The sequence below is a fragment of the Serpula lacrymans genome (assembly GCF_000218685.1).
Source record: "Serpula lacrymans var. lacrymans S7.9 unplaced genomic scaffold SERLAscaffold_2, whole genome shotgun sequence".
In the NCBI taxonomy this organism is placed as follows: Eukaryota; Fungi; Basidiomycota; class Agaricomycetes; order Boletales; family Serpulaceae; genus Serpula; species Serpula lacrymans.
In genome coordinates, this window is record NW_006763291.1 from 3,072,077 (window position 1) to 3,099,699 (window position 27,623).

General features: G+C 46.8%; 11 protein-coding genes across 11 annotated transcripts; 3 read left to right on the forward strand and 8 right to left on the reverse strand.

The window, feature by feature from the left end:
- Positions 1–53: 53 nt before the first annotated feature.
- Positions 54–670, reverse strand: SERLADRAFT_433861 (uncharacterized protein; the record flags this gene model as incomplete). The annotated part of the gene is made up of 4 exons (XM_007314098.1): positions 54–164; positions 235–318; positions 379–399; positions 470–670. The coding sequence occupies 4 exons, from the start codon at positions 668–670 to the stop codon at positions 54–56; spliced, it is 417 nt and encodes a 138-aa protein (XP_007314160.1).
- A 574-nt stretch (positions 671–1,244) lies between these two features.
- On the forward strand, positions 1,245–1,923 carry SERLADRAFT_458288 (uncharacterized protein; the record flags this gene model as incomplete). Its single annotated transcript, XM_007314099.1, has 1 exon — positions 1,245–1,923. One exon carries the CDS (start codon positions 1,293–1,295, stop codon positions 1,770–1,772), a length of 480 nt encoding a protein of 159 aa, XP_007314161.1.
- An 89-nt stretch (positions 1,924–2,012) lies between these two features.
- SERLADRAFT_413209 (glycoside hydrolase family 92 protein) lies at positions 2,013–5,973 on the reverse strand (the record flags this gene model as incomplete). The annotated part of the gene is made up of 25 exons (XM_007314100.1): positions 2,013–2,239; positions 2,299–2,495; positions 2,552–2,557; positions 2,621–2,768; positions 2,822–2,908; positions 2,960–2,968; positions 3,022–3,150; positions 3,211–3,297; positions 3,350–3,418; positions 3,481–3,548; positions 3,623–3,753; positions 3,811–3,844; positions 3,911–3,967; positions 4,020–4,119; positions 4,180–4,241; positions 4,297–4,327; positions 4,379–4,641; positions 4,701–4,865; positions 4,954–5,125; positions 5,203–5,249; positions 5,339–5,450; positions 5,507–5,581; positions 5,648–5,706; positions 5,764–5,891; positions 5,942–5,973. The coding sequence occupies 23 exons, from the start codon at positions 5,684–5,686 to the stop codon at positions 2,072–2,074; spliced, it is 2,256 nt and encodes a 751-aa protein (XP_007314162.1).
- Positions 5,974–6,234: 261 nt separating this feature from the next.
- On the reverse strand, positions 6,235–6,592 carry SERLADRAFT_379483 (uncharacterized protein; the record flags this gene model as incomplete). Its single annotated transcript, XM_007314101.1, has 1 exon — positions 6,235–6,592. One exon carries the CDS (start codon positions 6,487–6,489, stop codon positions 6,268–6,270), a length of 222 nt encoding a protein of 73 aa, XP_007314163.1.
- Positions 6,593–8,921: 2,329 nt separating this feature from the next.
- SERLADRAFT_433864 (uncharacterized protein) lies at positions 8,922–10,369 on the reverse strand (the record flags this gene model as incomplete). The annotated part of the gene is made up of 2 exons (XM_007314102.1): positions 8,922–10,162; positions 10,291–10,369. The coding sequence occupies 2 exons, from the start codon at positions 10,367–10,369 to the stop codon at positions 8,922–8,924; spliced, it is 1,320 nt and encodes a 439-aa protein (XP_007314164.1).
- A 305-nt stretch (positions 10,370–10,674) lies between these two features.
- On the reverse strand, positions 10,675–11,047 carry SERLADRAFT_379490 (uncharacterized protein; the record flags this gene model as incomplete). The annotated part of the gene is made up of 2 exons (XM_007314103.1): positions 10,675–10,717; positions 10,772–11,047. The coding sequence occupies 2 exons, from the start codon at positions 10,997–10,999 to the stop codon at positions 10,706–10,708; spliced, it is 240 nt and encodes a 79-aa protein (XP_007314165.1).
- A 233-nt stretch (positions 11,048–11,280) lies between these two features.
- On the forward strand, positions 11,281–12,860 carry SERLADRAFT_458303 (uncharacterized protein; the record flags this gene model as incomplete). The annotated part of the gene is made up of 8 exons (XM_007314104.1): positions 11,281–11,329; positions 11,461–11,644; positions 11,701–11,743; positions 11,815–11,941; positions 11,994–12,175; positions 12,232–12,282; positions 12,347–12,486; positions 12,561–12,860. The coding sequence occupies 7 exons, from the start codon at positions 11,639–11,641 to the stop codon at positions 12,666–12,668; spliced, it is 657 nt and encodes a 218-aa protein (XP_007314166.1).
- A 1,320-nt stretch (positions 12,861–14,180) lies between these two features.
- On the reverse strand, positions 14,181–18,369 carry SERLADRAFT_359709 (uncharacterized protein; the record flags this gene model as incomplete). The annotated part of the gene is made up of 14 exons (XM_007314105.1): positions 14,181–14,609; positions 14,671–14,902; positions 14,964–15,590; positions 15,641–15,782; positions 15,841–16,132; positions 16,193–16,354; positions 16,417–16,625; positions 16,686–16,854; positions 16,919–17,173; positions 17,232–17,413; positions 17,482–17,688; positions 17,742–17,843; positions 17,899–18,238; positions 18,295–18,369. 14 exons carry the CDS (start codon positions 18,367–18,369, stop codon positions 14,244–14,246), a joined length of 3,360 nt encoding a protein of 1,119 aa, XP_007314167.1.
- A 2,110-nt stretch (positions 18,370–20,479) lies between these two features.
- Positions 20,480–21,503, reverse strand: SERLADRAFT_458309 (uncharacterized protein; the record flags this gene model as incomplete). The annotated part of the gene is made up of 7 exons (XM_007314106.1): positions 20,480–20,657; positions 20,706–20,800; positions 20,878–20,936; positions 21,002–21,040; positions 21,096–21,192; positions 21,251–21,285; positions 21,369–21,503. The coding sequence occupies 7 exons, from the start codon at positions 21,450–21,452 to the stop codon at positions 20,605–20,607; spliced, it is 462 nt and encodes a 153-aa protein (XP_007314168.1).
- Positions 21,504–21,719: 216 nt separating this feature from the next.
- SERLADRAFT_458312 (uncharacterized protein) lies at positions 21,720–23,413 on the forward strand (the record flags this gene model as incomplete). The annotated part of the gene is made up of 8 exons (XM_007314107.1): positions 21,720–21,999; positions 22,057–22,099; positions 22,169–22,383; positions 22,444–22,500; positions 22,559–22,625; positions 22,691–22,791; positions 22,859–23,293; positions 23,377–23,413. 7 exons carry the CDS (start codon positions 21,964–21,966, stop codon positions 22,892–22,894), a joined length of 555 nt encoding a protein of 184 aa, XP_007314169.1.
- Positions 23,414–23,854: 441 nt separating this feature from the next.
- SERLADRAFT_359710 (uncharacterized protein) lies at positions 23,855–27,564 on the reverse strand (the record flags this gene model as incomplete). The annotated part of the gene is made up of 15 exons (XM_007314108.1): positions 23,855–24,112; positions 24,171–24,280; positions 24,331–24,416; positions 24,489–24,619; positions 24,680–24,811; positions 24,867–24,989; positions 25,048–25,188; positions 25,239–25,367; positions 25,424–25,600; positions 25,659–25,819; positions 25,872–26,219; positions 26,282–26,709; positions 26,775–26,963; positions 27,017–27,215; positions 27,252–27,564. The coding sequence occupies 15 exons, from the start codon at positions 27,562–27,564 to the stop codon at positions 23,855–23,857; spliced, it is 2,925 nt and encodes a 974-aa protein (XP_007314170.1).
- Positions 27,565–27,623: the final 59 nt, after the last annotated feature.

Consider the following 27,623-nt stretch of genomic DNA (forward strand, 5'->3'; position numbering starts at 1 on the left):
TCTCATCTGGACTATTTCGTGGATCGAATCTACGAGTAGGACCCGATCTATGATCAAGAGTCAAAGACCCAGTCGCCATAGATCACACTGGGCTCTGTACTCAGCCCAAAGCTCGACCACATGCCCGGTGATAATGCAAGGCCATATGGCGGACAGGTAGTACACTAATAACATCAGTCGTTAAAAAACTGGATAGGACGAAGAATAATCTAACACCAGAGAAGGGGAACTGACCTCGTTGACAATTTGGCCTGTAGAAGACATCCCTTCGTAACTGACTGTTACGTATTCAAGACAGCGTGAGCCGCCTTCGTATTGCTAAAATAATATTAACATTAAGCATGATATCAAGGCATGTCATTCAATTTGGATGCTGACTTCGGAGTTGATTGATACGATCTAGAGAACGTAGGCCGTCAAACTTTTGTTTAGTACCACGTTGATTTGAAAATAGAATAATGGACCATACGAAGTCGTTTAATTCCATCGTCGTACCGCAAGTACTGTTGCCCAATGCAAGGAAGTAAACGATAGTTGCATTGTCGAACCGCTTAGAAAGTGTGATAGTTTCTTCACGCAGTTGCAATTGATCCTTCTGCAAATTGAGGCTTGCCGCAGAAGCTAAAGAAAGCGTCAAAGAAGAAAGCAGAAGCTTAGTGAATAGTTTCATGAGTGCGTGACGTTTGTTATAAAAGCTCAGGACCTTGCTCAAACCAAGTGAGTATGTGGATTAACTTGAAGGCCTACCTTTATATCGGATCAATTCAATGCTTTTTTTTTTTAAAGCAAGCGCTTCTTGACATCAGTACCTGTTCCTAGCTGTTTTTGTAGCTTCTTATGCAGTGACCAGACCAGGAAGCAATATATACGCCAGTGTTAGCAACCATGTTCAGTACAATCAAAGGAATCTGAGTCATACCGTATTCCGGATCGTAAATCTGACAGCCTGAGACGGGGAATGCTAGCCGATTGAACAGGAGCTTTCATTTTTACATGGCGCTCGAGCTATGCCAGCTTGATCGATGTGTGAGCTGATATTCACGGCACACATTATAATCTGAGTCTCAGCAAATATTATGGACGTTCCACCGCGAGACCATGACATACTGGATGCCACGGTAAAATTACGGGTGAAGACGATGAGATGATCATTGAGTCTGGACGGCAAAGGTCAAACGTGTAAGTTTTCTCTCATACTTATGTTACCTGCTTTTACTTTGTTACAAGCGGTCGTGGCTGTGCTCGGTTCTTTCCTGGTTTGTTTCCCACCACGGCTTGTCTGAAGTTGATTCATGGCGCTTCCACCAGCATCCTTTACTGTTGGTTCTCTCTACCTTGCTGGTTTCGCTCAAGCGCGTGCTCCACATGCAGGCCTCATCATTCCATCCAGAACCTCTTCAGGACGCCTCGTGCACATCCGCATAGACCGCGAGACCTCTCCAACATGGGCATACCAGTCCAGGGCTCAGAAGATCGAGGGAGACATGTTCTTCTCCACCCTGCTTAAGCTACGAGATGTATCGGCGGGAAGTATCACTGTCGCCCAGCTCGAGGAGGCCGCTATGTCAGTGCCTGCGCCCGACAACGATGAATTTGGAGAGTGCTTGCCGTGGGTGTTGCAGGTCGTGCAGACACTCCATGATATGGACTTGATCGTTTTGACTGATATCAAAGATCTCGGGAAAGAGTTCGAGGAATTTGCTACTGGAAATAAGGCGTATGCTACCAGAACTAAATTCCCAAACGTGAAGGCCTCTCAGTTCTGTACCTGAGTTCTAAGTGTTGTATAGGGACAAAAATGCGCATGCCAAGAGTAATTGGGGCCCTATATACGTAGGATCTTGCCGGACTCAGTGCTATATACCTTATGTGTCTGCTTCATTTGTTCATTTCCTGTATTCGCGTGATCAAATACTTCCATTCATTTGACGCGACGTGGGCCTATAATTTGTCTCGAGGCTTGAAACATAGCCTCTCCTCTCATTCCTCGCAGTAACAGGGGTATCTTCATCAAAAGAAAAACAACGTACAACTTCGTTAGTCCTTATATACAAAGCTTCGCACCAAACTATCAGTCAAATCCTCCAGTAGACAACGAGGGAGGAAGCGCATCAGCCCCAGCACCGCAAGTCACATTGATATCCTTCGTCAACTCCAAAACCACTGTCGAGCCCTTGACAAAGACGTCAAAATCGAGGTAACAGTTCGACTGCCATGGTTGTCCGTCAATAGTGACATTCTGCATATATACATATTCAGCTTTGGAAACTATAAATCGCTCTGCTGTAAATGACGAACCTTTACGAAAACGTTTCCTCCAGTCCCATCTGCAGGGTTGCCTTGGAATCCATTCGATTTGATGGTCGTAGTTGTGTTGAAAATCGGGTTATAGAATGATATTTGTGGGAAGAACGGAGAGGCGAGGAGATATTGGCGGGTAGCTGGGACGGGATACATTCCAGCGAGGTAGAAAAATGCGTAGGACGCCATGACACCTTTGGCAGACTGTCAGATCAGACAAGAAGAAGAAAAAAACGGTCTGTTTGCTAACCAGAATCTGGGTTGAGCTCTCGAGTAAGACACTTGTTTAATACTGAGATGAAGAAGAGAAAGTACGCACCATCGTTCCCAGGAATACCACTAACAGTAGTATTAAATGATTCGGCGATGATTTGACGAGACTGTTGCGTGCTAAGCCCTGGAGCGTTAGCGTAATGGTACATGAACGGAATCTGCATAGACGGTTCGTCTGTCACGTCAAAGTATCCCTGTGAAAACAGTCTAGTGACAAAGTAACTTGAGAAAAGGGGAGAAAATATACCTGATCAAACATGATGTTGAGCCGGTTGACGAATTTTTGAACTCCTCCTTGAAGCTCAATAAGTGCTGCAGTATCGTGAGGAACGAACTAAATGGCAAGTGAATCCTTAACTGATACTTCGGGTCACAAAATACTTACTTGCGAATACTACCCTCAAGATGATATTAATGCGCGGTTTCGTAGAATATGAATGTACTTACCACCATGGGTGAGGATTCGTAGAACCCATCCCTGTTTGCAGCATTCAAATAGCACGTCGCATGCGTAGGATCGTTGACGCTGCAGTGACGAGGATCGGTATAGTTAAAGGTCCCATCCACAAATCGATTCTGTCAAATTCAAAATTTATCTATGATATCACACAAGAAGGCAAATCAAGAGAACATTACCTGCACCATTCCTGTCACCTCAGGATAACCCGGAAGGGTGATATTGGGGTTCCAGACATTACGGAAGTTGCCCGCGCGTTGTACATACTATCCACATGTATTTAGTCAAACGACTGAGACATAGGACTATGATACATACCTTGGTAGCATCGGCCGTTTCGTTGAGCAGTTTGGACACTTGGGAAATCGCAAAATCACCAAAAGCGTACTAATGTTGCGTTGGCATGAACTTCTAGGTAATCACTCAACACAAAATGAAAGTCTGCACACCTCAAGAGTCCTTGAAACTTGTTTTGTGTCGGCACCACCAGGTTGATAGATAGCTTGTGGGATATAATCTAGTTGTGGAATTATCAGAGAATTGATAGATATTCATCCCTTCAAAGCGAGACAAGAGCTGAATGAGATTTACTATATTGCTTCCAAGCAGTCGCCTGTCGTCCCTGTAAATCCCAATTAGGAGGCTGGTCCTCTGCATCGGCCAAAAGTGCGTTGTACAGGCCAGTCGATGAGACATTGAGAGTTGAAGCATATTCACTAAATCTATCGTAATTCCGATGTTGAGTTCTTCCCAGTAGAATGTAGACAACGAGAACTTACTTGACCCAGAATTCTCCAAGGATCGGATCTGCATCTAGTTTCGAGGGAATTCAGCATCAGCATTTGCATAGCCCGCACGATGGCATGAATTTGGACTTACTGCTGCTTCCTTGAATCCACTGTTGGTCTGTTGAGCCACGACATTCGGGAAGCCATCCTATCATTCTCATACATCAAGTGCATTGACTTCTGACGAGACTGCCACTCACCTTCGTGCTGTTGGATATTTATCATGCCTCGTACAATGCGTGCAAAGTTTACAGGGTCATGCAAAGACATCAAAGGGTATAAGTTACGGAATGTATCCCACTGGAATAAGACGATGATTTAACACTGCATTTGATAGCGAAAAATGAATATTGTACATACGTTGCAGTAAAACGAATCATAGTAAGGCTCTGTTGAATTCCATCTAGGGTTCTCATCGGTATCTATGTACAACAAGCCCCATCAATTAATTCAGAATATACCAACTGATGCACTCACAATCGGCTGGTACTATGTGCGTCCTATAAAGCTGGAACAACATATTAATTGCTAAGAAGTAGCAAGCAATTGCAAATCCTACCGATGAATAGAGCAGTGACACTGTTTCGTTATCTACGCCTGTAGTATCTACTTGCACGCGAGTCAAGATATCATTCCAGGCGGCACGGCTCTGCTGGACTGTGCCATCAAAATCAAAGTCAGGAATTTCGTCCTCGGCGTTGGCACAGGCTTGCTCAGGAGAGATAAACGAGACCCCAACACGAGCCAGAATGGTGGTGGGTAGGCTGGAGTCATTGGAGGCAGGCGGGAACGTCAGGAGACCGCCCGTTTCCGAAATAAACCCTGTGCGATTTTAAATTATAAGTCCAGAAGTCTGGCATAACACAGCGTCTGGCACATACCGGTATATACTTGAATAATGTTGGTGCTGTATTGCACAGGGTTATCGCCAATCCAGACTCCATATTCGGCAGGGCTCGTGAAGTTATATCCTTCGCCTTTGAAGTCGATACACGTGTATGCATTGTACCTGCCTGGGCCAAAAGAAGCTTGAAATCTGGCTCCTCCTATAAAGCAAGCGCGCAGGGACAGTGACAATAAGTGATAATATATTTAGCATTACATGGGCATTCCAAGCTAGCAAGTAAATGTTACCTGTAACGCGTCCAGTAGTAGGGTCGATTTCCATCGTCGGCTCAGTACTACTCGTTACCGCGTCATTGGTGATATCGATGACAATGCGCGGCTCAGTGGAATATGCTGGGAACGTGTAACGATGTAGAGCAGTGCGACGCGTGGAAGTAAGTTCTACTCGTATGTCGGTAGACTACAAGTAGTTCATCAGTAACGCAATTTGAGCCATACGCCTGGATCAAACACAGGTAAGTGGTGTGGCGTACTCACGAGATTAGAAGCAAAGTATCCTGGTGAACCAATGTCGTCGGGCGAACCTAATGCCTCAAAAATGAGTAAATGGTTGGGACATTCGCGGTCACGTGATATGGATTCATGCATATAGTACGCGTCTAGAGCAACTTACCATCTGCAAGTAGTTTGCGTGGAACCTTTCGGGATTCTAGAGACGTCTGACAGGTTGCAAACGATTCACAGGTTGCAAAGGGCCATAGTTTGAAGTTTGAAAGCGATGCCGACTGAAATCGATGGAAATAAATTGATAACGACTAACCAGAGAACAGTATTCACTTACCCCGCCAGTTCCATTATCGTGCAGCTGAGAAAACCCAGTCGCATTGTATGTGGGATCTGCGTCGTATCCAGCTTGCTAAAATAACACGAACAGGAGACTATTGTTAATTTGAGACGGTACGTGACTAAAATAGGCGGGTACATTGCCAGGAGAGTCTGTGTCCATGCCAGGTTTCGCCATGCCATGAGGCGTCGTGGCACCTGAGACAGATGTATAGCAAAACATGTTTCGCTGACATGTAAACTAGCGAAACGCACCAGGAAAGACGTGGCCTCCGTTCGTTGTGCCAATGAAGACATTAACATAGCTCGAGGGGTCAGTATCAGTAATTGGCGTGATAGCGCCAGACGAGCCAGAGGAAGCTAAATTTGCAGTTGCATAGGAGCTGAGAGGAAATGAGGCATATAACGCAGAAAATAGGGCGAGGAAGCGAACTTGGACAAAAGCTGGTTTCATCGGTGGTTCACTGGGAATGCAAACCCACAGGTGTGCCCACGATATATATACTTGCTAGGGAATGCATGTGCTCTAACGTCATGTGTGAGTGTATTGAATCAAGGCTGATCAGCTGAGGGTCTCATTGCAACGTTAAGACGGTCAACGAAGTCTGCTACGAACGTCGAAAGAACGCCAGGAAGCATTCAATCAGCCGAACAATATCTCGTGACCAGCTGACTAATCACACGGGATTCTTGCTGCCATCGCGGACACTCATCTGACTCTCCGCTGCAAACACACTTCCTAGTGCGAATTCCCAGCACTTACATTCTAGGGCTCCCTGTCATCATATACTGGACACGGCCAGCATCACGATGCCATCCCAGTTGATGCAGCTCTCTGTTGGTCATGCGCAACCCAACAAACACTGGCACCACACAAGAAAGAAGTGGAAAAGGACACAATTTTAGTTTCAATTGCCTGTAAGTGATCTTGGCACTACACCACATCTGGACAGCTGCATTCCCCGTCGCAAACGTAAACATCGCCGTCGTTGAGAATTTAGTATCAATACTAGTAAGCAAGAGTCTTTCTTTTCTGGAGAATCATGATGTTGTTGTGAGGACGCCACCTCCTCTTGCACAATGGAATGAAGAATACGTATACACCATGTTCCATCATTAGAGTTAGAACACTGTGCTAGTGTGCCTATCACGTTACTGTAAAAGGACACGCACGACTTCCAAGTCGAATGTGTTCATACTACTCGCAGGGTGGCCATTTTCCACACGAAGCCCATAAACATCCGCCCTTGTTTCTCTACTCTTTGATCATAAATTGACAGCACTTCTCTAGCGCATCTACTCCCCTTTCTCCCCTCTTTTGCCTTTAAGATTTGGGTTTGTATTCAAATTTGGAGAATCTTGATTTGGACAATAACGTCCACCGCTACCCTGGGCCACCTCACTGACCTTGTCCTCTTCGTCTCCTTCTTCGATACAGGAGAACAACAGAACAACACCTCCTTTTTGAATGTTCGTTCTTAGGCTCTATCCATGTCAACCACGGGATTCTCAGTCCGTACTACGTGAACAATACCATGATGGCCGAGACGGCAAGAAAAAGGGTGTGAAGGGGAACATTCCGCAAAGAGCTTGCTTCCATGAACAAGGAGGGACGTAAAGGGATAGTTGCAGGGTGTTTCTTTATAGGAGATTTGATGACGGATATTCGTCAAGGTCATCTTAAAGTACACTCTTTCTATTCCCCGGCGACGGCTCTTGCCGCTGGGAGTCTAGAACGCTTGCTGCCTGATAATAGATTACGAGTCCAAAGGGAATAAACCATTGAGTATGTGGAAAGGACATAAAAGTACGACAGCCACCTGGTGAAGTCATCGAAAATGCAATTGTGGCATACAAGATAGAACCTATGATGCCTCAGATCACGGCACTAATATGACCGTCCTGGATATGTAGAGGGGATGTTTAACTCAGCGAAAAATTGCCGCAAGAAAGAAAGAAGCATGACGTACGTACGTCCTTCAAAGTATCAGAAAGTAACACCAACGATAAATAGAATGACACGTAGGAAACAGGATGAGAGTACATACATTCTGAAGTGTTCGGGTGTATATATCAGTAAGTCATATGTTTGGAGTCACAGCAGACAAGAGCACGCACAGGCTGGGAAGGCCATAGAGATGGTACATAGCGATCAGCTAAATATCTTGGCAAAGATCAAAAGGAGCGCACAAACTGAGAGTATGGTAATTAGCCAGAAATATGGAAAGAGAGGAACAAGGTAAACATACAATCTGAGGAAGTCAGAAAGAACAAGATGTATATTCAGCCGCAAATCTGGTGCCAAAAAAAGCACGAGCGTGACGTACATGCTGAGAAAGTCATGAGGGGCATCGCAGTCAGTCAGCAGCCTAGCACGAAAAGGAATGCGAGAAGCTTACATGCTACAAGTGATATATTGCTTGACATTTAGCGCATCCTTTCATAAACCAATATAGTGATGTGTACCTTCTGGAAATACCGCAAGGATAGAAAAGTCAGTGACAAAACTTCTGAGAAGCGGAAACATGAACACATACATACTGATGGTATCAGGAGAGCAGTAGTCAGAAAGGGAAAATACAATAGGTGTAGGTAAATACTTACTTTCTGAGTAATAGCGAAAGCACGATAGTCTTAGTAAAATGTTTTTAGGAGAAGAGGTCAAGCAACGCACGTACTGCAAGTCACAAATAAGTCGGCAGTGAACGAAACGGGGCGAACGAAAAACTCACAAACTGATCCCATGCACGCACCCATTGTTTACCTTTCAGAAAATCTCAGTAGATAATACTATATTACTTACAGGCTGCGTAAGCAGTCAGCCTCTTCTAGCATATATATTCTATAATAGAAAACCTACTTCCTATAAGATGTAGAATTACGTCAGATCGATAGAACACCCATTATTGTGAACTAACTTACAGCCTGTTGACCCGAATGCAGCCATGCAGATGTTAGGGCTTTACACTTGGATTAAAGGATATGACAACACACCAGCTGTCGACAAGCCGGGATCTGTGAGAATGACAACACATGAAAATCAGAGAATCGACGCACTGTCTAAATCCAGTCCCCGTAAGGTAGAATATGAGGCCCGTCATTATATATAACTTATCAAAGATGGAAACAAGTTCGTACATTTACACGGTCAATCATACTATTCAAATCCCTCAGCGTCGATTGTAAACTTCGAGGGCATTGCTGGAGTTCCTGTAAAGAAGCCTAGTTAGACCTATTTAACATTGATATTCAGGCATACTTGTGGTGTAAAGCGCGGAGTGAGTTTGGCAGGTCCGGGATCGCGTGTCCTAATGATAGAATGCACCCAGGAATCAAGTGGACTGGCGATGAAGTCCGTCAGAGAATCTTTAAGCGATGCAAACATAAGTGAATCTGGAAGATGTCGCCCTCCATCAGCTAAGCCACTCCTCATGAGCATAGTGAAGTGCGCCATCTCTAGTACATGAAACTTTCTCTTTGTTTCTTCGCATAAAGGCCAGGCAATCAACCGCAATGGGGAGGTGACATTCTGGAACATCAACGAAGTAGTGGCCGGAACGCGATTGAGTCATGAAGAAGTCCCGCAAAGATTTATGAGCAAGGCGAATCGGGTCATCGTCAGACTCGGAAATAAGGAGGATAGATTGAATTTTGGAGAAGGACCGTACAAGATCCCGTGAAGTGATGTTCAGCAAAGATGATAGTTGTTTGATAGGAAGAGGACATTTAAGAAGTAAGAGCATATCCCTCGCCCACTTATGGTCTCGCAAGCTTCCATATTCATCCTTCGACGAGGGTGCGACAGCTTTTGAGCATACCTGCATATATAGAGGATCTAGGCTATGTGCCTTCAGTGCGTCTAGAAGCTGTTGGTTCGACATGCCTCCAGCACGTCCGACAAAACCAACGAACGTCGAGGCATACATGTAAGATCCCTCAGCTTGCTTGACGCAAACATCGAGGATTGCCGACGAAGGCCAAGGCTCTGTTTCTCCATTTGCTATCATGAGCCGGCGGTTGATGGCATATATTTTCGCAAATTCGCTCTGGAAGAGTAGACGAATGTCATCTGTAGCATCAAAGTCTTGTAGCTTTAGCTGTAGCATGACAGGTCTAGCGTCTAGTCTTTCGAACCTTGAACGGATATGTTCTTCTACCCTGCTTGTGATGAGGATACGAAAAGGGACCTGGCTTTGGACTATACATGCATCGACTACAGCGTCAATGAATTCATCCATGATTTCTCCATCCTGGACTTGACACTCATCTAAAGCGTCGATGACTATCACCATGCGTTCCGAGTGTGCAATGGATAACATAGGCTCCACGATTAACTTCTGGAACTGGTAGCTGAGTGAAGAATCCACAATATACGGCTTGTTATTTAAGGCTTTTTTTATCACCAGCTCCGCGCTTTCGAACGTAGTGAAGAGCTGAAAAGCGAGAGTCGGGATTAAGCGGGAGATTTTGTCTCGACTTACTGTGCCCCTCGCAAAGAAGAAGCTAGCAGCAAGTCTTCCCTCATCGGCATACCATTTTGCTATGGTCTGCGCGATGGACGTTTTCCCAAACCCAGCTGGGCCATTAAGCCAACAAATTGGACGGGTTTCGTCCGCCCACTCTTTGATCTTAGATAGGACTCTCTCTCGAGTGCCTACCAAGCAACGGGTTTCCCCCACCGTACGAAGCCCGATCGATCGGCATTAACAAGTCGTGTGTATTCGGTACGTTTGCTGCTCACATAGTTGAGGTCACGATCAGATAATGATAAACGCTACACACTAGATTCCATAGAGCTGGGGAGGTAGTTTCGGACAGAAGGCGTTTGCCCTTGATAATGACTGCGGATGCTTGGGCCCATTGGAGCTGAGGGAGCGAAAGAACTGATGAAGTTGTAATAGGATGGAAAGTAGAATGGGCGACGAATAAATGATGTACATATAGATAACAGTCATTTGATGGCCTCATGCTTTGGCACGATGCACCGTGCAGGCGGTATGAACACTAACTAGTACTATTAGTAGGCGAATGAGTACTAAATAAGTGCCACGTGACCTGGCTTTCCTTGTCTTCTCACATTGATAAACAACTGTAGAACCAAGCCTCAGCTATGTTTCGCATTCGTCTAGAGCATCAGATGAATTCGAAACATGGCTCAGGGAACGTCTCATTCTCATCTATCACCATAATGTCACTTTTAACGCGCAAGGTACAATTTTCGGTAGCTTTTATTCAGTGTCCCTCGCATTAACCCTTGACTTAGGTTCAGTTTGGAGAGCTCATATGTAGCCACACTACCTAGGAACGTTCCAGTCGTCACAAACAGCCTCATACTCCTGCACTTGGGGACGATAAAACGTCTCCTGATCAATACGTATCGAAAGCCTCCCACCCGTTCACTTCCCAATGTTCCCTTATCTACAGAATCGCACCCTCGTGTATGCAGAATTCGAGCTTGCGGACACGCACAAACCCCATGTCCCTCATCCATCTAGATCTATGCACTCATCAGTCCCATCTTCCTATGTCATCACTTATATCTAGTTCCCAAGCTGATAAAAGAGAGCGCATCGCTATCCAAGATAGCCCCTTAGGCTTCAGCGCCCCAGCCTTTATATCCAATTCAGATAAGCTGGCGCTGGGAAAACAACAACCAAGCATGTCCGATCAAAGTAGATCACCAAATTCCGATACGGCGCGTTTCCCTTCACCCTGTACACTGTACATTGCATGTGATCTTTGAAGCGCCCACTGCGCAGTCATGCACATAATCGCAAGATATACCTGGGCAAACACCGAAAAAAAAAAACGGAATTCAAAGGTATGAGCATATCATATTTTTGAATCATACAATGACATGCCCTGATCAATGGTGCTCAATATGTCTTGTCATAGTCCCGCCATTTTCTCCTATCATTTCAGGACAAATAAACTCTAGCGCTGATGTTCCAGTTGTACATGCGTAGAAAACGTGTGTCAGGTCCTACAGATAACAAGGCGTTAACTTCAAGCGCCGGACTTCTTTATATGCTTCTTTCAAGCGCCCTATCACACTTATAATGTGCACTGTAGCCGCAGTTCTTGTCAAACGCTACCCTACAGCATCATATCACCTGAATCGAACCCTCACATGGCCGTACGTTGCCCTTGCCTCAGTATATATTCTTCGAACTAACGACGTATTTTTTACAGGTGTTACAGAAGATTACTTACAGCGACCCTCTCTACCGCGAAGGCAAGTTATACTTTGCAGTTACATATTTATCGGGCACATAGCAGGCCTCTGACATCACAATGGCAACGTAGTGGAAGAACGCTTCAAGGCCCGATGGGTAAACCCTGAAAAACGTCTTCCTTCCGTACGCGCCATCTATAAGGTCGTACTTAAAAGTGACAGAGCTCAATACCACTCGCAACAATACAAACGCTACTTGTACGTTAGATCACTTCTTTATCATGATATCACAATTAACTTCTGTGTGTAGGGAAAGACTGCAATCGCAACGACCTGGCAATAAGCTAGTAGAAGAGAAATTATTTCACGGACAAGTCCGTGCATGCAACATTGGTGATGATAATGGTCGGGCTCCTGTAACCACCCCGTGCTCCTCGCCGCAATGTGCAGTATGTCACATCCTTCAATGCGATTTCGCAGATGGGGCTGCCAGTACGTACATGTTGGCGCTTACTCCAGGCGCTAGAAGTATTCACATCCATCTACAGAGAAAAATGGATTCTTTGGTAGGGGTATCTACACCACAACCGCTTCTAACAGTAAGTACAAATTACAGTTGTACCCCAAGGAACCACTGCTAACGCATAGCTCCTCCGTTCCTAGAAGCCGATTATTTCTGTCGGAATGTCAACTCAAATTCACCGTATCGATTTGTTTTCATGAGCAAGGTTGCCGTCGGTAAACCGTCACTTCTTGGCAGCAAGAACGAGAATTTGAACCAGGCTCCCTCTGGATACGACTCGGTGAGCAGTACTGCAGTACTCCTTGCACTAGCGTGTGTGAGTCGCGCTGCTGACCGCCATTTATCACGCTCTAGGTCCAGGCATTGACTACGGATGCTGGCGGGGTTGTCAAGTACTCGGAAAGAGTTGTGTACCAAGACGAAGCAATGTGTCCTTATGTTGCCATCGTATACAGCCTGTAATATGCGGAAGCAAGCAATGATTTGGTCTATCGTAGCTTTCAAGATGAAGCTATTTTGTAAGCGGTTCTGCAGGCTTATCTCTCTTCTGTGTCCAAGACAGACGGTAGATAGAGCAAGTAATATATTTTGGTTGTGGAAATTCATCAACGTTTACAAGTGCATACACGATACTGGTGCACCGTGATTCAGCAAATGCCCATAAACCTATAGCTACCCAGAAAATACCCTTCAAAGATTTTATGAATCGAAGTTCAGTACAGTCACCGTGGGTGCTCAAACCTGTATACCGTAATGAGATGAGACTCATTATTTGAACCTACAGTTGCCAGCTCCGTGTCCAATTCCAATCCCAGTTATCCCAACAAGTGGGAGAATTGCAGTAAACTCAAACTTTGTTCGCTTTGCATTGCTAATTCCCGCAAAGTTTGTTCAAGATGTTATTTCTAGACAGTGCAAATTAGAAAGTAAAGCCTTGAGAGGACAGATATGGTTAGAAACCGTTTGCATTGATCATTTACAAATACACAATTTCGCCGCTGGTGTCAAAGCTACAGTCGTCCCATCATTTTATCATTTCATCCAGAGCACATTCCAAGCGTAACTATCAAATCAACACTAAATGTGGACAACGTGAGATCTCATACAAGACGACGGAAGCAAGATTACTGCACCTTTGTACCGAGTGGATTTGTGGCATCCGAAGAGGCCTTCACGAAGAAGGCAATGAAGAAAAAAATTGACATGTTGACAACAGTCCGAGAGTAGTCTGAATCGAGTTTCGCGAACAAGAAATGTCCCACGAGCCGCGAAGTGAACTCAAGGACGGAAGCCTAGCGATGGAATAAAACGAAGAGCACCCCTCATACGGACTCGAACCAAAAGCTCCAGCCTAGACGATTCACACAAGCACATATGTATATTCAAGTCAAAGACTGCCGAGCATTCTAATCTTGATATGTTCTTCATTCCTCGTCGATATAGACTGGCGGTTGTGACTGTATGTACGGTCACAACACCGAGGGCTTTGGGGCACTACGAGAGCACCAAGTCCACGATAAAGACTATCCGGATATTCCACGACCAGTGACATCTACCCAATCTCCACGACGTTTCCAAAGACCACAGCTCTATTCCCTCCCCTTGTGATAAGGATCGTGGGTGTTCATTAGAACTGTAACCTGTTTTTCTTGTACGTCGTTCCACGCATTAGCATGAAGCCCAGCTAGAGCCGATCACAGGGAGATGTGAATACTCAGACCTTAGCCCGCTCACGAAGATAGAAACACGACGAGGTGCATTCCTGTACGGTGTGAGCCTCGCGGCTTTCGAGCTGTCTTGGTGTTCAGTAGAAAACATAAGTGGCTTTCTATACTGGGCAGGTGTACTGATTAGATAATAACCCTAACCCCCAACATTCAGATACGTCTGAGGAAATTGGGGCCACCCCAGGACGAAGAACGGTCAACAAAAAGGAAAAGCCCATCCTAGAACAAACTAACGGTCACACCTATGTCAATTCCAGTAAAATCATTGCACCCCTTCCTCTAAATAACGTATTTAACCAAGAAACATAATTTACTTTGCGTGTTGACGGCCAGACGCTTTGTGCCCACCCCCCTTCGCACCTCTACCTTGTTTGGGCGCCGTAGCTTTATTTCCCGTAGACCCGGCAGTCTCGCTCTCCGTTATCTTCGCCGTGGCCGAGGGGCCGGTAGAGTGCCCAAAAAAGTCGTCCCCCTCATCATTCCACAAGTCTCGTTCTGGTTCTCCGCCAGAAGGCGCTGCCTTTGCCTGACGTTTGCCCGTTTGTTGCGAGGAGAGACCAACATTTCCAGAAGGATCCAAGCCGGCCAGTTGATCATCATTGAGAAGAAGCTGGACAATCTCGCTCGGTTTCGCAACATCCGTGATGTTTTTGTTCCCTACGACAATGTCTTGCACCTAGGAGAGCGCAATCCCCATGTCAGTACAGGATGTCTTATGCGCAGACTCGTACACCTACATCTTTCTTGACTCGAGCCATCTGAATAATGCGCTCATCTATGGTGCCCTTTGTGATAAGACGATAGACAGTGACTTGACGTGTTTGCCCTAGACGATGGGCACGATCCATCGCCTGAGCGTCGTTTGATGGATTCCAGTCATGGTCGTAGAACACAACCGTATCTGCAGCTGTCAAGTTGATTCCAAGACCACCCGCACGCGTACTCAACAAAAAGACGAAGATGTCAGGTCTAGTAGAATCGAGTCAGTTTACATCACGTCACTCATGTTATCGAACTGTCTGTATCTTACCTAGTCTGCCAGTCCATGACCATATCACGTCTGTCTTCCAGCTTCGACGAACCATCCAAGCGTAAGTATTTATATTGTCGGTAAATCAGATATTCTTCCATAAGATCCATCATACGTGTCATCTGGAAGTAAACCAAGACACGGTGATCGCCTGTCTTCAGCTCCTGAAGGAGGGCATCAAGACGCGCAAGTTTAGCAGAATCATATATCAGCCTCTTGGCTTCGGGAACCTGCATGTTAGAAAGTGGCAGCTGGTTGAGGGGGGAGTTGCCGATCAACCCAGAAGGCGAAAGCGCTGGGAAATGGGACTGATAAGCAGTAACGCTATCTTCCGATTCTCGAAGATCTGGAGGTAATCCATATAATGCCATGGATTCCAATGGCGCGTCAAGAAATTGTGACTGGCGTTCCAAAAACGTGCGATCTATGCAGGACATGGTTATCGGCGGTGCAACTGCTCCAGGTACAAACCATCTGAGGTCAGGCCGCGACAAACAGGACTGCGACCAAAGAGACCCGCATATTGAGTTCAGTTTTGGGAGGCCTTCTGCAATATCTAAAGGTGAAAGCACAGCACTCTTCGATTGTAGCGAAACACTCGGACCGGTAGGTGAAAATTCGGTGTCGCTACAATTCTGCGTCATTTTGGGGGCCTTCTATTTGAAAAAACAACTTACAAATAGCGTGTGCTACCTTCGATGTTCTTGATCTCGTCCTGCAAACCAGATAGTCGTCTACGGATGAGAGGAGACATATGAAGATCATGCGCGTCGCCAGACGACATGCTAAGAAGACGAAGAAAGGCGAATGCAGGGGAACCTGGCAAAATATAGCGTTAGACAAACTAAGCTCCAAACACAAAAATGCAAATCCTTACCCTCGATATCATCATATATAGATTGATGTATCCATTGAGTTGTCCAGATGTTAAACAGATTCCTTATACAGCCACTCTGCCCACCAATTTCATTGTTCTCACAAGGTACTCCTAAAAGGCCACCGTCCTGGTACAGCAGCCGGGGTATGTGATACTCGATGGGATTTCGCGTGGAGTAGCGTAGTGCAATAAAGTCGCCTTCGCGATTCATAGGCCCTGACTGGCCGAAGCGAGTAAACGAGAAAGGTGCAACGACATCGGCGCGCTCGAATAGTTCGGGGTGATTGCACACCTAAATAAACACGATTAGTCAAAAACTCAATAGTGCCTTCAAGCTCACAATCACACATACCTTGCGGAACTGCATGACAAGGTTCATAAGAGATCGAGCCGAGTCTGCATCTCCGATATTGGCGGCTTTCTCCAGCAGGTCTGCAATCGAGACATTTGCGAGTAAAGCCCTGTACAGCGCACGCTGCCGCGAACTTAGATCAACATATATATCCAACTCGATCTGAGAACAAACGGATTCAAAATTTAGAAATATCAGACATTGGGCAATAAATTGCAGCGCACCTTCTCGCTCAGCTCGTTCTGCACATGACGCTTTACTCGCCTGAGCATGAACGGCTTCAAGATCATATGTAGACGCCTTAGTTGGTGCTCGTTGAGTTTGCTCCCCTTGTTCTCAGCCGCGTTCTCGATGTCCTTTGAAAACCACTCGTTGAATTCGTCGTGCGAGTCAAACAGACTAGGCATGATGAAGTGTAACAACGCCCAAAGCTCTGCAGATGAGTGTAGGTGTGAGCAACCACAACATAATCATTATCTCAACCAAATCATACCTTGCATCGAATTCTGAATAGGCGTCCCGGTCAGGAGCAGACGATTTCGGCACTGGAAGCCAAGTAATGTTTTCCACCTGACACTAGACGAGTTCTTGATGTTCTGTGCTTCATCCAATATCATATACTGCCACTTGACCCGTTGGAAATACTGCTGATCTTGCGTAATCTACGTTGCAAAGAAAATGTTATCATCCTCGATTCATCGTCCATTAAAATCAGATGATACGAACAAGTTGATAGCTCGTGATCAATACGTGAAACGGTGCGTCTTGATTATAGCTGATCTCTTTCTTACTCCAAAACTTCCTCAGGGTAGTGCGCTCTTTCACATTGCCCCAATAGGGCAATGCCTTGAGACCGGGAACAAATCGAGTAATCTCCTGTTGCCAGTTATGCAGGGTAGACGCAGGCGCAACTACGAGGAAAGGACCCCATATGTTGTGGACTTCGGCAAGATAAGCAAGGAGTGATATTGACTGGACAGTCTGTCGAACGTTATGCGTTAATGGATGATTGAAACGAGTAGAGACATTTTTCTATTACCTTTCCAAGACCCATCTCGTCTGCAAGTATACCATTGATACCCTGCTCATACAGCGTAGCCAGCCAATTAAGACCTTTCAGCTGATACTCCTTCAGCTGCGCCATAAGCATTTGAGGTTGTTTCACAGTGATCTTCCCGCTTAGTGATGTCGGATTCTGGAAGTTTAGCTCGTCCGAGTCAACTATAACATTGATGCACATGTGTCAGAAACATTCAAACATCACGATGAGGAGATATGCGAAGACTTACGATCCACCAAAGGCGTACCCGATGACATCGAAGGGTGCGATTCGTCCTCATCCCGTATATGTGCCTGAGCTTTCGCCAATTGAAGTGCCTCATTCGTCTTCCGTTCTAGCGCAGCTTGTGTATCAAAGTGTTGAGCTCGCTGTTTAGCGAGAGAAATTGCTTCTTGCGCATTGAGCCGAGCGTGTCGGTGCAGGTTGGTATGGTCGTCTACCAAGGGTAATTAAAATCATTGGAAGCAGGATGAGTCAGGAGAGACCTACCGTCATCGAAGTCGATATCGCGCAATTGACTAGGATCTATGTCAGGGACATCGGCTCCAGCAGGTGTAGGTAGATTGTCCCCATCTCCCTGCACTTCCGCAGCTGAAAATATCATATCTCAGCAAGTGTCCCATGGATAATGAAGAGGACGACTTACTCCTAAGCTTACTCCCCACGAAATGGCTATATAGCTCCGTCTGGCTGATCAAGAACTCAAGTTTTCTTGCTTGCCGCGCCGCTTCCCTCTTCTCCTCTTCCACTTTAGCGCGGTCAGTCGCCTCCTTCTGTTCACGTTTCCGTACGTCGCGCTCCTCTCGCTCATTCTTCTTCCAGAATACCAGCATCTCACGCATCATCCGCTTACCCTTCGCTTGAATATCCTTGTTCACTTTCGCGGTTCGCGTGAATGGGCGGCGCGCTTGCATTGACGAGAGCATGGCTAGACGCTTGAGTTGTGCTTGTCGAGCTTGGTAGCCCATAGCTGCATATTTGTACACCTATATTAAAAAGAGTTCTCAGTTCACAAGTCCAGATATTCGCAATCCATACTAACCTTCGCAACATCCCGCCTCGCAATATTCGTCCACACCTTCTTCTGGGCCTCCTCCAGCGCCTTTACCCTCTTCATCATAGCATTATCATCCACCTTCTTTGCTCTCTTGAGCGGCGGTACCACATCGTCCAGCTCATATACCAAATTCGACGTACTCGTCAGAGCAGGCGACGTAGGCCGCGACACAGGCGTCACATCCCCGGACACTGACGCAGGCGCAGAACCAAGTCCAAGCAGCTCGAGCGTCTCAGGAGGGAGGTGATTTATCTTCCTTTTCGGGCCTGGCTTCTTTCGCTGTGACTTGTTAGGCGTTGCAGGACCAGTACCCGGCCCTGGTACACTGTCTAGACTGGTTTCGCGTAGTTGGGCCTGCTTACCCTTCCCTTTGCCCTTCATTGCAGGCTTATTGGGAGATGGCCCTCCCTCACCTCGAACCACTGACTTCTCCAATTCATCCGCGATATCGAACGCGTCCCGCTCGATCTTTCGTTTTTTATTCACCGGCCTATCTCTGTCCTTCTCCCTGTCTTTCATGCCAGGAGGAGCGAGCGGGACTTCAAGATCGCTGCTCTCATCTGAAAGCGCACCTGGTGCTGGACGCTTCGCGCGTTCCTTGCCTTTCCCTTTGCGAGCGTTGTAAGCATGTGAGGTGCGTGCACCAAGAAGTGACTCTTCGAGCTCGCGTGCGGCGTCTTCAGCGCCTGTGCCGGTGGAGTGGACACCTGGGTCTAGAAGGCCGTTGTAACCTTCCAGCCCAGGTTCGTATGGGTCACCATGGTCGAGTGGAGGAGAATGACGCATGGATGAATGGAGGTCGTGCTCTGTGTGATGCCTGGATATTGGTGGTGGGGCTGGTGGAAGAGGGAGGGGAATAGAAGCGATGCGAGATACGTAGTGTCGGGACAAAGTCATTGCTGTAGAAGAATTACGCTCCTTTAAGGGGGGAAAAGGTTGATCTCAGCGACCAGCGCAAAAAAAGACAAAGACTGAAAGAAAAAAACACTCACGAGAACGCTACGCTCAAACCAGTCGACCACCTGCTGTCTACGCTTCTGGGTTTCTAATATGTACTCACTGAGCTCGCCAATCCATATCTCCTCACAATCGGACAAGTCTGAGGATGCGAGATAACGGTCGTCGTCCATTGCGAGTTCGTCACCTCTTTGCTCGAGCTCAGGGTGGTCCACCGCGGGCGACTCTGTCCTGCCGTTTTTCGACCACGACAATTGCTTACTGCGAGTAGCGTACTGTCCCCAAAAGAAATGAGTTTTTATTGAATATACGTATATAGTCAGAGACTTGACATACCCGTTTGGTCGCAGGAGGTTGGTAGTCAGGGTCATCATCATGACCTTTTCTCCGTTTCCTTGAAGCGCCCTCCCTTTCGCCGTCTTTGTAATATAACCCAGAAGAAGGCACCCTGCTTCCATGGACCATCATCTGTTGCTGGGCGTCGCGTTCGGGATAGTAGTTGCCGCCAGGACCGAGTGGAAATATGTCACCATGGACCCATTCACCGGTGTACGGGTCCCAACCGCCCGCACCCTGATAAGCAACAGGTTGGTATGTGTATCCTCTAGGGAGAGGAGGATGGTCGCCTACGGGGCTCTGGCTGTGGTCGAGTCTCTGTGGATGGTCAGGCTGGTGTGTGCGAGGTGGAGGAGGAGACATGGGGGCTGAGGAGAAAGCAGAAGAAGACGGGTCTTGTTGGAACGATGGATGCGAGTTTGACTCAGCCGGACGCAGAGAAGGCGACGGTTCGTCGTTGAGTATTCGGCTGAGCGACATTACAGAGAAGTATTAGGGTACAAGTAAGGATACAAGAATACAGAAACGAGGATGGTGGAGGTTCTGGAGAAGATGGAGGAGAAAGATTTGGATTTGAGACGCAAAGCCTCGTGGGATCTCAGAGGCTGTGGGCGAGGATCAAGGCTGATGAGTCTTTGTTCTGAATTTTGTAAGGGTCTTTCACTGTTTTGGGTACGAGTTGGAAATATGTGTGGCGGGATGTGTATGGCGGTGGTGAGGTGGTTATGGCGGTAGGAGGGGGGACATGGCAGAGTTTGGAGAGCGACTCAAGGTTTGTGTGGGTTATATATATTTGTGCACTTCAGTTTCGAGGCCCGGAAAACGACGGATACCGTCGACGCCAGCGAAAGCCACATTTGCTGTCAAACATTGCGCGTCTATTCAGGGAACCTCTTTCTTCTATTTCAGTCTCGGTACCACCCGGCGCTTACAAAACAACACCTCTATAACACATAGACATGATCAAATCTATAGCCTTTTCTAATAACACCACAGCATCCTCTATCCAAGCCTAGCCTTGTTCCCTGCCTGCATCAACAGGCTGAATGGTACACCTGCTAAAGGTTTCAGCCACAGAACTAACAATCTAATGCTATACGTACTGATCCCCGCGAAATAGACGGCAGTCCGCATGAATCCCTGGACCTCTGTTTTCTGTTGGATGTACACCCAGTTGTACAATGCGCGAAGCGAGACACTGTTAAATTTTATATTTTGGTCAGGTCACTAGCGCGCGTCCTCCAATTGGGGCAAGTAAACATGAACGGTTCTCACAAAATGAGGGAAGCCTTGTTGAGCGTTTCGTGGTCTAGCCCAACAAAGTTTCCAGCCAACTACGCAACGTGCCAAAAAGGTCATATTAATCTCGAACACCATCGGATAGATACATGTAGCTTACGATAGCAGCAATCCATATAGGCAGCGTTTCATTTCCGTTCTGCAACGTCACAAATAAGCAGACCTCCAAGGTAAATTACCACTGCTACACTTACCATGTGAGCAGCCTCCATTCTCCTCACTTTGGCTGCGAGCTCAGGCGAGAGCTTCTTCGAATCTGCCGCACGCTGGACGTTGCCTCGTGGGTTAACACTAATGGGAAGCGATGCTCAGTGCTCAGCTTCTTGGCTCAAAATAAAGCAAAATTTACTTATCAAACCCGATGGTAGAAGTGATCGTGACCGTCTATCATAAAAAAAACACGAAGCGCCGTTAAGTCTGCGACTTGGACAGCCACGCTGATACTGGACAAAGGCCGCGCAACTCACCTTGAGGAACGCAGGGAAGAACGAGACCACAAACATGGCCGGGATAGAATACAACGAGAGTGGTGCTGTGAGGTCAAAAAACATCGTTGGCAGGGAGGATGAGTGGAAAGTATAATAACAGGGATATAGTACGACAAACCTCCCAGACCAATCAAGCCACCATTATATACTTTTTGACATGCATAGTAACCACTCACCGCCCAAGCTGTTATTCAATGTCAATGTGCTGATCGTAGTGACCTGTGCAATTTGATGGCCCTCGACATGAAATTAGCAGGACTCGGGTCATGTGATCAACACGTCTACCGCTTATGCCACGTGATTCTTTACTTTCCTTCTCCCTTCCGCCATGCCCAACCCAAATCCAACGCCTCACCGCACTCCCCTCCGACGCATCTCCCAGCACTCCCTCTTTGCTCTCTCCCGCTCCTCCCAACACGCCCCAGACGCGCCCCATGGCCTTGCTTTCCTCGCACCCGCCCTCTCCGAGCTTGTCGACGAAACAGAGGCATTACAGGCAAACGTCGACCGCCTCAAAGCACTCAGCGACTCCCTACACACATTCAACGAGAGCTTCGCGAGCTGGCTTTATGTCATGGACATGAATGCGCTCACTGTTGATTGGCCTCAGGTCAGTGCAACGACGGAAGACTACCCCTGTCATGCTTATATGATGTCGTAATCATAGGCACCAGCAGACGCGTCGTTCCAACTCGCACAACGCAGAGCCGGTGGGTGTCGCATAGCGCATATAGTCGCTTTGATTTCTTCTTATCCAACTTTATTTTCCACCTCATTAGAACAAGATGCCCTAGCAACTCTAGAATCCCTCAAAGCACCCCCACCATCCGATATCGACCCAGATAAAACCACCTATACCGACACCGCAGAGGGAGAAACCACCTACACCATTGGCACAACCACCAACGCATCTGCCAATACTGCCAAACCCGCAACAAAGCCTAAGAAAAAAGGGAAGCCAAAACTAACCGCAAAGGAGAAGAAGGAGCGATCGGTAAGCCGTCACTTTCTGGCTGCATGATGGTCGGCTTCATCGCACTAATCGGCCCTTTAGCTTGCTATGGAGAAAATAATCTCGTGCCTGCCCCTCGAATTCCGAGGCAATGACCCGGTACGTGTCTTGTCCTTGCCTAATCATGATACCGGACCGTGCCTCATCCCATCTACAGAACCTGCGTCGGAACATGGAGACCGTCATCGAAGGTATGATGGATAGCGATGGCCGCGGTGTCAAACGTACGTGTATCCTATCCAATAGCATTGGAAGACGCCCGTAACTGATCTCATCAATGTAACATCAGTCATCGAGCTCATCGCCCCACCCGATTTGAATCAAGCTCGCGTGAACAAGTGCCTGATAGCCCTTGTCAACCGGAAGATCGTGCGGAAGGATAATAGTACCGTGCGTAATGATGATTTTGGGTTGCTCGCGATATTTAGCCAATACTGACTTGCTATGCTTATGATAGGGTTCTGTTCTATATCATTGGCACGGACTTCCCTGAAACTACATTACATTCATTGTTATTTACAATATACCCCATATATCTTGTCCTCAGTCACCAGACCTATTCATCAATGTAAATCATCGAAAACCAACGAAAACAGCCTTTACGACGTATCTGATATCTTTAACGCTAGAAAGCCAGAAATAACAATAAAAAAAATAACGTTTAATCAGAAACTCAATGGATCATCAGATGCCTCGAAATGTTGCGTAATAACGATTTTTCTTCGCGCTTTTGCCAGAGGGACAGTGTTTTCGCGCTCAGTCGCAGCGTCGTCTTCGTCGCCACTAGCATCACTCTCAGTCACACGCGAAGTGACTTTCTTGCTTGTCCTCTTGGACACGACTATCGGTCCTTGGTTGCTAGAATCCGATAAAGGATTACTCGCATCAGACCTATCGTTGAAATCGCAGTTATTCAAACAGCTAGGAGAAGAGCATACAATCACCAACCCTGTGTTATTCAACCGACTCCTCTTCTTTTCTGGCGAAGCAGGCGCGCCCTTGCCAGGACTGCGCAAACGTCTGTATTCCGCCATTATCAGCATTGTATCAACTCCACTTGAGAGAGAGCAAACAACGTACTTCGACGTCCGCCGTGTGCTTGTATGCGCGCCACGATTTTCCTTGTTTTCAGGACTGATTATCCACAAGTTTTAGTGGCAGATGTAGAACAAGAGCCGAATACTTGCCGGGCTGAAGCTGAGGCTTTTCGTTTCTTGAGAGCAGCTGACGATTGGGGATGGGATATTTTTTTCTTTGCCTTCGGCGTCGGTGTAGGAGAACTGATTTTGTCAGTAAAATCAACCGCTACTCTGCCAATACGCAAGGGAAGGAATTCACCTTGATCGCGACTCATCATCAGACGATACTTCAAACTTATCTATCTCCTCCACGGTAGCACTGACCGTGCAATGAAACTCATCAATTCACGACCATAGCGGCAGGGTTTGCACACTTACCGTCCTCGTTCTGGAGGCGCTTCCACTGGAGGTGGTTCTACGTCACTCTCACCGGCGACCTCGGCATCGCTGACAGGAGGGTCTTCGTATTTTGGTATACCCACCCCAATATACTCGTACAGCTGAACAAAGTCATCTGTGCAAATATATTCCTGTCTGTGGATTTTGCCTAGCCGACCTGAAAACTGCTTCATGAAACGAATTTTGAACCGCTCGAATAGTTTCGCTATTGCTGAGTTTTCCAAGGGGCATTGCTAAATATAAATGTCAGCGACTGGGAGAAGGAACTATCCGTTCGTGACCCGGTCGTACCTCTTGCAGATGCGAGACCAAAATGTCCAGCTTTAACATCGAGCTCGTTTCGAGATCGTCCGGGACGTAGAGATGGCCCAAGAGTTGTGAGAGTGTCTTCTGATCTTCATCTGCAACGCTTTGATGTAGCCAGGTAGGATGCAAAAGAGAGAGGACGTACCACTACGGTCAGAGTCATACAGGGCCTTCAGTATATCGATCGCCAAGTCTACATGGACATCCCGCGAAACAACATTTGTGTCTTCCCTATAAAATCGAGCGACATGATTCATGAATGAATAACTGCACAAGAAGTCCAAGGAAATGAGTGTCACGGACATCTTTGCAGCCTTTTGGGGGTTTGTCCAGTCGATGAAGAGCAATCCAAATTGATAAGGTGAGATCATTTCTTGATCATCTTCCAGGTCCTCGAAAACGCGGGTTATCAGATCATATGCTGTTATGAATATCTAAGGCAAAATGTTGTAAGCCATGGGAGCAATAGAAAAAATAGCACAAAGACTGCGCACCGACTGCATCCTGCTTTGATGAAGTGGATACGAGTAACAGTAGACTGGGAAAAAGTATGATAGGCACTGTCGCAACTCCAGGTTTTCCGCTGTGGCAGGAGATACATATGCAAGAACAAGACTGGTAAGCACCTATGTCATATACTACTTTCAGCCAAAGTAATCTAACATCGAGTCTGCCTCTCACCCTTGTATCCGTCACGACACCGCACAACAAGAGCTTTGAAATCCCCATAGAAATCACTGCTTGCACTGCAACTGACTCCTCGTATTCGAGTGTCTGGAGCAAGAACGTGAGAATACGCTCTGCCTTTGGAACACCATTATATTAGTCTTAGTACACGACGGGAAGAATAACATTGACTCACTACATCCTCCGAACGGCCGAAAAATTCCTTGTCGTACACCATCAACAAATCGAAGACCACCTGAAGCACTTTGAGCTTGAGTCCTTCTGGTGCACCCTGCACCTGACTCAAGAAGAGCTGGAAAGAACTCAGCGCCATGTTCTATGTAATGGTCAGAGGCGCTTAGCAACAAGCAACTGCATGAAACCTACCTTAGCGATCAGGCAGCAGAGCCCCAAGCTGATCAGACCTTTCTCCCTCAGAAGGGATTCCTTTCTTTTGACAGCTGGTATAATCAGATCAGCGAGAATGCCCTCAAGGACCGAGTTGTCTTCAAAGCTCTATGGCACATTAAATTGTCGTTGTTTACGCATAACATGAAGATGAGAAAACTGACGCAATTCACTCGTTCAAGGGTGGCAATGCAAATAGATAGACATCTGACATCTACAGCGTCGGCTTGTATCTTTTCTTCCGGGGTCATGTCGCGAGCTTCTTTCGTACGGCGCATAGAGCGTTCTCTGTTGATGGTCATCTGTGTCAGGTCTAATTCGCTTTCATCGTTAATAAGTTGCTATGCCCAAAAACTTGTCAGATTCGAGATTAGCCCTGCAGTTTCAAAATGGGCTTACCGAATCACCAGCAGCCTGCTTTTCCACCTCATCTCGAAGGTCAAGGATGGCTTCGACCGAAAGCCGGATAAGCTCACGTTCTCCGTGTACAATGACCTTTAAAACATCCAAACAACGTTCTATCAAAATCTCGGGCAAGTAAGCGTGAGCAAGTAATTCGCCTAAACGAACTACGGTGAAGAGGTATATCCAAGGTAGAACGAGACCACTTACGAATAACCACCAGGAGTTTCCTTCTCCCGACCTCGTCAGTGTAGTCCAAATGCACAGCGCTCTTGAGGAGCTCGCTTAAGATAAATTCACGCTGTGTTCTCTGTTCCTCTCTGCGATCCTGATTCTCCTCGTCCATATCTTCCTCGTTACCCAATAGCCTAGCCTCCTCATCCTCTTCTATGACCCCTAGCAATTGATTGAAGGCTTCTTGGACAAGGAAAGCGAAAGCTGTCACCTCAGGCAGAGCAGACGCGTCTAATCGTCCTTGGCCGTCAGCAGATACACAGTGCTCAATGAACGTTCGAGCTAGGAGAGCGCTCTCCGGAGATAAATTATCCCAAAATTCTTCTATATGAATTAATAATAAAGTCAAGAGGAATAACTAGAAATAAAGCGACAGTTAGACTCACTAGTAAAACACATGGAATCCAACACATCCATTCTTGTCATGAAGACTGACAAGAGAGCATCCGTAGCGATTTGTTCCCCAGGACCAATAACGTCAAAAATCTCCAAAAACCTTACTAACCCTTGCGTCATACTGTCTGATGGCTTTTCTGTCCCATTATCACCATCAACTTGGACCATATCGAACCAAACACCTAGGACTTTGCCAGCGGCTATGCGCACAGCATCTTCTCTGTCACCGAGACCATCTCTGACGACTTGTTCTCTGTCAGCTATTGTGAGCTGCCGGGGGTGTTCAACTTTCTTCATGAGAACAGACGCGTAAACTAGCTTTCTCATAATGGGATCAGTATCTCTTGTTCTCGTTAAAATAGCGGGTAAAGTCAATGGCGATACGGGCACATTGATGAGCGCAGCACGTCGTACTTCACTATGTGAGATTTGCACTAGTTAGAATAAGCTGTAGACGAAGACAGATTAACATAGCCAGCTTACGCGGCAGAGTCCAGGCAAAGACATTCGAGGACGGCTTGCATGATGGATTTCTCCCCCGGTTCTAAGTCATCAATATCTTCGGTGCCGATGAGCTTGGAGAGGGCCACGACAGCATGCGCTCGGACTAGGGACTCTTTGTCAAGTGTTCGCTCCATGAGTTCATCCCGGAGAACAGTGTACGCGTCTTCGCTAGATGATAGGTCTAAGTATAGCAATATATAAGACTAGGTGTCCGTACGTACTCTATCGCTCCCAAGCTAAATATCATCTCTGAAACTATGCTCACTGTACGAAACCGTACCACCTTATTCTTTGCGGCGAAACCTTGGGAAAGCCACTTGAGCAGTCGAGCAACGAAACGAGACGCAGGAGTGTCATCATCCTCATCATCTGTGATTGAGGAAGTAGATGGGTCGGAAGGATGGGCCACATGTTCCATAGCTAATTATAGATCAGTATCAAAGCTTAAAAGAACACAGAGAGACAAACCTTTCTCATTGACAAACTTGACGAAAGCCCCAATAAACTTCACAATGCGATCTACGACAGGGGGTCCTTTCTTCACGACAACGATACGAGAGGTCATGTCAACAAAAACGTCCCCAAAGGCCTTCTCTCCGGCGAGCATGATGGCACCATTCTTCGAAGTTTGGGTAAGATTGGCGGCCTTCACAAAAAGTTTATGCAGAGCAACACAGTTTTTACGGTGATTGGCAGTCGAAATCTGTGCTTGATCAAATATTGCACCTGTTGAGTCCAGCAGAGAGTCCAGAAAATGTGAAGGAGGCATCAAGCAAAAGTTGCTGCACAACCAACCAACAGGACGGCAGTAAAGATGAACTCGATACA